The 8,902-nt window shown below is 37.8% G+C and overlaps 1 protein-coding gene across 1 annotated transcript; it reads right to left on the bottom strand.

The window, feature by feature from the left end:
* Positions 1-3,584: 3,584 nt before the first annotated feature.
* gadd45ab (growth arrest and DNA-damage-inducible, alpha, b) lies at positions 3,585-6,622 on the bottom strand. Its single transcript, XM_061238777.1, has 4 exons — positions 6,394-6,622; positions 5,648-5,749; positions 5,248-5,461; positions 3,585-4,416 (listed from the first exon to the last, which is right to left on the bottom strand). The coding sequence occupies exons 1-4, from the start codon at positions 6,441-6,443 to the stop codon at positions 4,303-4,305; spliced, it is 480 nt and encodes a 159-aa protein (XP_061094761.1). The 5' UTR covers positions 6,444-6,622; the 3' UTR covers positions 3,585-4,302.
* Positions 6,623-8,902: the final 2,280 nt, after the last annotated feature.

Genomic DNA, 8,902 nt, shown 5'->3' on the forward strand with positions numbered 1-8,902 from the left:
AAACTGAAATAGTCATCATATTCAATATCAATGTTTGTTTTCTGGAGTACAGAGCGAAAACTATTTTTAAAAGATGTGTCACTGTCCAAACACTTATGAACTGGACTGTACTTGTCTGGAATATTCTTTCCATTGCCACTAACAATCTGCTTCACCATGACTCTTTTCTTTGTGGACATGCTGTCTTTGGCGTAGTCCACCGCTTTCTGATCAAATCATTGTCAGTTGATGTTTTGTTTTTGTTAGCCTTCGCTACCTCATTGTTTAGCCCCTGTCCAGGATTGCTCACGTAATGTGTAATGGTGCAAGGTCTCCATGCACCGGTTGTCACAACAAACAGAGGCATAAAAATAGAATCGTCAGGAATTCTCGTTTCCTCTTTACACAGGAGAACCTATTTTTAGAGACTTTCGATGGTAGCCTGTGGAACTATTTTTACTTGACGTCCTTGAACATGAAAAAAAAAGGTTATTTCCGCTGAAGGCAAAACAGTCAATTGTGAGAACATGACACAAAGCTAAAAAGGTCAAAAGGTTTGAAGGACAAGCTTTTTCTAGATGAGGGAAAAACAAACATTACTTATACCTCATCGTACTATACAAAGTACTGTGTTGCGCATACTTAAATACCCACAATACAAGTGTGCATTTTAAAAGGTTGGATTCCTAAAATATTACTGGGAAATTTATACATTGAATTTTATACACAGTAATAAAAAAATCATATTAGTATACAAATACAAATATTTTTTCTAAATTAAAATTTTGAACCTAAGGTAAGCTGTAGTTGGCCAGTAATATACTTATGAAAATGTATCAGTCATTACTGAACTGCTAAAACACTCAGAAGTTTAGACACAACACAGACTTAATCTGTGGTTTACCCATCTCCTTGAGCATCAGATTATGCCCCTAATATTTATTATTCTTTTAATCTTGTGCTTTCATCCAACGTACATCCTCTTTTTCTCTGCTAGCATTGGAACACTGGGCCCACATTAGAACCGGACATTGTATATGCTTTATAGCGGTGTGTAACTGATCATACAGTATGTGCATGATCTACTGTGTTTGTCAATGATGTGCGTTGTGCCTTGAGATTTTCTGAGATTAAGCATCACTCCCTATACCCCCCCCCCCTTCCCCCCAATTATTGCATAAATATACTGATTAAATATGTAATTGCATATTACATTTTATGTATTGATCTTAAATTATGTATTTCCAACATTTGCAAGTTGTGTTGTGCTGTGAATGTAGTTTTTTTCTTTGTCTGCAACAAATTCCCAATTAAGTGTAAGGAGTTAGTGTTGCACTGTGCAGTATTGTATGTACAATTCCCATTTATGGGAATCTCTAGTGATTATTAGCTTGGAGTTCCTCAGCGATAAATTACATTAATCATGAATCAATGAAAAAGGCAAGCAGAATCTATCTAATTCTATACCACCTCTCTGTGGAAACAATATTACTGTATTTAATGTACAGTAACTGTCTGTCAGGATATATAGCTTTGTTCTCTGTTGAAAATGACATGTAGTCAACCATCATATGAACTCTGACCTGATTACCCACTTGCTGCAGTCCTGTGTGCTACTGAGGTCACTGTACTAATTAGGTGAATTATACTGATGTCTTGCTGGAAGCTAATATCTGCTGGGAGCTAATATTTGCAGTGTTGTAATAATGACAAGCCACTTCCCACTGTAGTGTAATTGTCCACCAAGAGAACTGAGACTAAATAATATGAATAGCTGTAGATGTTCCACTGTTTACACATTATTTGAGCACATTACTTGTTGTTTCAGAGCTGCTATTCTGTTGATTGCCTCTGGAATCTCAGGAGCAGAAACTCATATCCATCCAGTTCAGAAGATAACCTGAATCCACAGTTCATATGGTCTATGGTGTGACTAAGTTAGAATCAGTGCACACGTGACACAATTGGCAAGCTTTAAAAGGCAGTGTGATTAGAAGGAATGTGTTTGATGGGGAATACAATATGTGAGCACTGTTTGTGCACACCTCTGGTCACAAAAGGGGAACATCCCCTAAAAATAATGAATAAAAGAAATTAAATATATATAATGCAGACATAGTGTAGAAGAACATGTGTGTTTTTTTCCCATTTACATTAAATAAAAACTACTTTTAAACTTTTGTTGAAACATGATGTATGTTAAATGTATTATTTTGCCATAAAAATACTAAACATTATGTTGACATTTCATATTCAGTTTACATTTCATAACAGTCCTCAGACCATAAAATATTAATTAGCTGCATTTCAGTACAGAATAACAGTACTCATTTAGCTTGGTCAATGGTCATGTGATGACACCCCTGCAGTAATAAAAAGAGCTAGAATATGGATTATCGATCCCTTCATAAAGAGTCACAGTTAACAGGGGGATTGCCTGGCTTGCAACAGTGAAAAAAAAACAACCAAAAAAAACATACACCCCCATCAGTTTCGTCAGTTGGGCTACAGGTTCAATTACACAATCAGCATACCAGTACATTTCCGTTTCTGCCTGCTCCAAAGGTTTACAGTCTAATATACTGATTGCCTTTTTACTGCAATATCTCAGAATGACAAATTAAAGTTTGATGTATTTCATTAACAATACAGCAATATCCGGTTTCCTCTACTACAGATATTAGTGGAAAAAACCTGTCTATTAAACACATTTATAACAATTAAGGAATTGCCACACTGCTCATGATCTTCCTATAGTTGGGGAAAAGTACAAGAAGGTAGTTGAAACATTTGGCAATAATCATACACTTTCCTATTGTTGCTTTGAAGTACTGCATGTACCCACGGACATTGAACTGGCAGGCACCCAGGATGCTTTTAATAGGCCATCTCCTGCACTTAACTGTAGGGGGAATCGCTAATTTGCGGGAAGATTTATTGGCTCAACTTTTATGACATTCTAAGGCATGAAAGCAAACTTCAGACAGTTTTGTACACCAGCGAGACCTTAGGGCAAATTTGCAGCCACCTGCAGAGAATGTGTATGTTCATTCAACTCTCAGTGAGCACATTATTAGGTATTTATTAGACCTATTGTTTAGACTAATTAAGTCTTCTGCTGCTGTAACTTATCCACTTAAGAGGTTTGGTTGTGTGATCACAGATGCTCTTCTGCATACCACTGTTGTAATGTGTGGTTATTTGCATTCCTGTCACGTTCCTGTCAGCTTCCACCAGTCTGGCCCTTCTCCTCTGACCTCTCATTAACAATGTGTTTCTGCCCACAGAACTGCTGCTCACTGGATATTTTTTGCACAAATCTCTGCAAAGATAATTGCATTAATTAATAAGTAGGTGTAATAAAGTAAAAATGTTCCTAATAAAGTGCTTGTTGAGTGTATATAAATTAGTTGAATGGGATTACCACTTTAATGATTACCTTGGATTCAGAAGTGAAAACTTTGCGACATAAGATTATCTCTGAGGTCATGGACTAGACATCCATAATCCCAAAGTGGTTAACATGGCCAAGGAATGAGCCAAGTCCAAATAAACATGCAGTCTAATTTAAGTAAACAGAAATAAAGGTACAGTCACTGCCCATGTTTGGTTCAAACATTTTATTCCATCCATATACAGGTTTGTTGTCAAAGACAAATATTGCAACATAAATACAATTAAGTTAGTATAATAAAAAATAACTTAATGACAAACAGAACACACAAACCATTCGATATCATAAACGTCAAATGGATTGCTCATTGCTTTCTAGCCCTTCCCTTTTAAATAATTATGATTAAAAAAAAACATCAACAGTGTCAAGAGAAAGTAATTGCAGTTGCAGAAAGAAACTTTTGACTTTCTACCATGTGCATCTGCAATCTCTCCTGAAATCTTAAACCATCTCTAAGGCCCTCTCTTCTTGTGCACTCCTGAGCTGATCTGAGCTCGATTCAGCCCAACATATGCTCAATGCTGGCTGCCAATCCCTTGCATGATATGATGCCCGAACAGTGTCTCTTTTCCAATACAGTCCAACTGCATTTTCATGACCTGGTCATCCAGCGGTCCAAACTCCACATCGTTACCGGGTTTGGCCAAGAATGCATCTCATTCAGCTGGGCTGAAATCCATCACCCCCATCGCCCATCAAGACAGCTGGAACTTTGAAAAGGCGGTTCATTCTTTCTTCCTTTATTTATTTTTCCCGATTATCTTTCTGAAAGGGGGATTTCTCTCCTGAGGGGGTCCACCAGAGCATTACACAGATCCAGTGCAATTTCTTGGAAGGTTAAAAAGTGAAGAAATCCATGCTCTCCACTTTCATCGCTCCGGAAGGTTAATGACCGGCACCCACTGGTCCAGACAGCGGCTGTCTCTGCAGAAGCCGTTGACTTTGCTCAGAGCCGGGTCTTTCCATGCGGATGACTGAGGATTCTGCAAATTTAAAAAAAGCATAGAAAGAGTTAATTCTCTATGTAAGCCGCATTAAAAGCATACACTCGAGCAAAAACACACAAATATTAAAGGAGACCGGTATCATTCCCAGGTGCTCTGTACGCATGGTTTACTGGCAGCACATCAGCCATAATCATTTTAGTGCTGGAAAATATAGCCAGCATGTGTGTTTTTGTAAAGACACGGGCTTGGCTTACGTTTGGGAATTTGCATTCAAAGAACATCCTTTCATGATGTGGACTCATTACCCTAGCGAACAGTTCCTGGAACATCTGCTTGCATAAATGCCCCAAAGGAGGTACACATTCTGCCAAGTCAGCCACCCAATCTCACAAACTGGAATTAGATCACTTGCTAAGCAGCCAATTACCGCAGACTCCTGGAAACCTTAGCCCACAATCTACCTCATAGACAAATTAGCTTCTGTGCAGCAGCTTGAAAGAACTTCAGTCTGTTCTATCAAATAAATTACAGTATACAGATTACACTCCAAATGGGGGGTACTTTGTACTGTCAGAAAGAAAACCAAAGAAATATGCACATGCAACCAATGCATACTGCAGTATCTAGTCACCTCCTCCATTCCACAAGCTGTTCATTTGAGAGTGTATGTGCATTAGCCTCGCACTGCTAGGTGATCATTTGCATATGAATATTAAGTGAATATGTAGTTTTGAACAAGGTCACACGGTGGACTTTAGTGACTCAGAAATATTAGGGAATTATTCATTCCAGTACAATAGGTCATGTGAATTAATCATGGAACACACTGTCTGTCCTTTAAGATAAACATCGATATATGAATCGTACCGTGACTAAAATGCAGTGTAGATCCATCGGCTCTCCACCCTGTTTTACTCCCCCAAGGATCTCTGCCAGACGTCTCGTGTTGTTCACTCGCAGGATGTTGATGTCATTTTCACAGCAGAAAGCCTGAATCAAAGTAAAATGGATTTGGAGAGCAACGTCCTTCACATCCTCTTCGTCGGTAGCCAACAGGCATAATACCACGTTATCCGGATCTCTGGTGGGAAGGAAATGAATCACGCTTCGTTAGGCAACTTACCGCAATAAAGCAACACGCCAATGATTCATTCATTTCAATGCTCTAAAGCCGCAGTACCACTGTTTGAACATTAACATTATCCATACACACGCGTTTTAAACCACGTTAATACAGAGTAAAACGGACGGAATCAATTTCACTTACATGTTCAGTGACTTTGCAGCTTCGTAAACGCCAACAGTAATACATCCTTGTGGTAATGCAGAACTGAGAACTTCTTCCAATGCTTTTGCCACTGAATCCATCCTGTGAAGAAATTCAAACATTAATATGTAGTTGACAAATAACTTTTTTTTAAAGATGCTGCCAAGTTTACGAAAAGTTAGATATTCTTGCTAATTGTTCTCATTTCCATAACGTCGCGGGCTTCCACTGAAGAGAAATACTCGTAACTTAGCCAACGTTACTCAGCAGCAATCAAAGTGTGAACTCCACTTCAACCGAAACAATTATCTTACAAAACGATCCCGCAAATATTTGGCTTTTCAAAAGAATGTTGATGAAGTCACCTTTGCCGACTATGCATGCTCCAAAACATAATAAAATTGACGTTTCAGTTTAAAATGCAACAAAGGCTATATTCGCAAGTTACACTATCTAGCTAGCTACTTAAGGTTAGTGTGGCAAGGTTAGCTGGTACCTCGCAAACGTTTGTTACAACTACGCCAGCAATTAAACGGCAGCAACATTGACAGGAGCCTGTTTTAATAAAATCTTCTTTCATTAATTTCATGAACTTCAAACAATAGGGATGTCGACGTTTAGTTTGTTAACGCATGATCCAAATGCTGTAGCAGACACTCAAGCACCATCGTCAGCAAATAAAATGAATTGGTCTGAGCATAAAATGTATGTTATCGATGCAATAACAATATGCAAAGCGTAGCTACCTTTCTGCAGAGTGTTCCCCACTTAGCTCCTCAAATGTCATATTGCACATAAAATCCGAATAAAATCCAATGACGTCCTGGTTGGCGAACAGTAACTGCCGTTTGCGTTGTAGCTATTTCTAGACTACTAATGATGTCTATCCCTGTAGTAGCTATGTTCTCACAGTATCTGAGCAACTCGCGCTTGGTGCTCGAATATAACTTCGACAGTGTACAGTAGCTCCTTCTGACTACACTGTCCAACATTTGCATTTTGAAGCGTATTGGCCACATGCTAATTAAGGACCAGGACGTGCATGCGGATTGGTTTCCGCTGAACTCTCGAAACAGGATAAGCTTAACTGAACGAACAGATTGGATACACCCGATTGAAGAGGTGTGGCCAGTTACTACCAACAATACTGTCTCTCTCCCTCCACCTGGGATAAGGCAGGCACTTTTCACTCACTCACACACAAACAAACAAGTAAACAAACAAACAAATAAGTAAGGTTATTATATAACACATAGCATGTGTTCATGAATGATACATTTTGGTATAGGCTTCTATATGGTTTATATATATTTTACAGAGCAAAACAATATCGTTCCATTAATAGGGAATATGACATCCCATCTCGACATTTTTCTCAGAACGTTAAGCGGGTCATACGGTCCAAGTGCGACGTCCCGTGGCTGAATAGAGTAATCGAAACCCATTGTTAAAGAAAATGCAGAAAGTTAATTGAAACGAACTTAGGTAAGCCTAATAAATATGCATGTTCCTTTTGGATTTTCTTTACTTGGAAAATGCATTTTCTTTCATTTTATCTTAAAGAGATAATAAATATAGTCGCCATGTGTATATTTACACCTTTAAAAAAAAAAATTAGGTCATTCATACGCACTTTTTTATTTCTATATATTGCAACATAACCAATAAGTGGATATTCCTGAATTAAACTAACGTCATAGCCTACAATGTAAAAAGCGAACGACCTGCTTTATGATATTTATTAGCGCTTCTCCATTCTAGCCACAAGGTCGCGGTTTACGACCGCTAACACTGATTTTGAAATGTATGCATGTTCCTTTTGGATTTTCTTTACTTGGAAAATTCAATGCCTACAAGAATTGCAGACATAAGGTTCAGCTGTGTAAACATCCGCATTGGGAAGATATGTGATCTTAAGTGACTCTGGGTGGTTTGAATACCCAAGAACCAAGAGGTCTCCTGGGATTTTCATGCACAACAGTCTCTAGAGTTTAGAAAGAATGATGCAAAAAACTAAAAACATCCAGTGGGCAGCAGTTCTGAAAAAGCCTTAAAAAGCATTAAAAAGCCACTGAGAGAGGTTAGAGGAGATGACTGGTTCAAGCTGACAAGGAAGGTGACAGTAACTCCAATAACCACACATTACAACAGTGGTATACAGAAGAGCATCTCTGAACAGAGAACACACTGAGCATACACTGAAGTGGATAGGTGACAGCAACAGAATAATAAATAAATAAATAATAAAAAATCTCATACAGTGGGTTCCAGAATTATTGGCACCCCTGACTGGCAATGCACAAAAATACTTCAAAAAATAACCAATGTGGTTACTAAGATAAAATGCTGAACACGTTAAAAATACAGTACTTTATTGACATTTCAATAGAACCCACCAAAATCAAACATTTATAAAAATGTTTGATACAGATACAGCATAGTAATATTGGCATTGAAACACCGATGCATAAAAGCAGATTTGCCCATGGTGAAATTTGGAGGTGTGTCAGTGGTATAATGGGTTCCACCAAGTATAATAAATATTAAATATATATTTTTTGTGCATTGCCAGTCAGGGGTGCCAATAATTATGGAACCCACAGTAAATACCAAATAGTCACTGAGTGGATATATTTTATGCGACCAGTTGCAATGGTCGGCTACTTATTGTTTGTCCTTTCAAAACATGAACTCAGATTCTAAATCATGTAGGCTACTTCTGAAGTGATGTAGTTTCTCAATCAAACTTGTAGTGCGCTAAACAAATTCTGTATTCAGAACAGTACGGAAAACAATGTTATTACAAATCATATGTTGATACAAAATTTTTTGTTTATTTGGAACAAAAATTTCCTTTTTGAATTGCCAGCTGCATATTTTCTTTAACAATCTTATATTTTCCAAAATATCTATATGAATATAAAAGCCTGTGGTTGATTTGTGCTGTTTTAAGTAAGATAATTCAAAACCTTACACTACTTGTTTATACTTTCTCATCACCTTCCTTTTGGATCTATATGACCTAAAATTACTTTTTGATTTTGTTTAATGTCAAATCTTGCCTTACCTTGCTACTTATCCAAACCTGAGTGTTGATGATGACATTTATGAAAGCCAAATGAGTACTAGGCTAACCTAGTAGGCTACACAATTAAGCGCTTTTGCGTTTCCCTTCTCAACATGGAGTTTATCTGGTACCATAGCGGTTTGGTTGCACTGATTCATTTTCCGTATGCTCCAGCATAGCCTGCGAAT

The sequence above is a fragment of the Conger conger genome, chromosome 4 (genome assembly GCF_963514075.1).
Source record: "Conger conger chromosome 4, fConCon1.1, whole genome shotgun sequence".
Taxonomy (NCBI): Eukaryota; Metazoa; Chordata; class Actinopteri; order Anguilliformes; family Congridae; genus Conger; species Conger conger.

What these genes read in the sequence shown, in the direction of transcription:
- gadd45ab (XM_061238777.1), bottom strand. Translation starts at nt 6,443, where the DNA reads ATGTGCAATATGACATTTGAGGAGCTAAGTGGGGAACACTCTGCAGAA. An exon ending in GCTGCAAAGTCACTGAACAT is followed by an intron (nt 5,462 to 5,647) that starts GTAAGTGAAATT and finishes CCTTCCCACCAG; the next exon opens with AGATCCGGATAACGTGGTAT. An exon ending in TACACTGCATTTTAGTCACG is followed by an intron (nt 4,417 to 5,247) that starts GTACGATTCATA and finishes TTAAATTTGCAG; the next exon opens with AATCCTCAGTCATCCGCATG.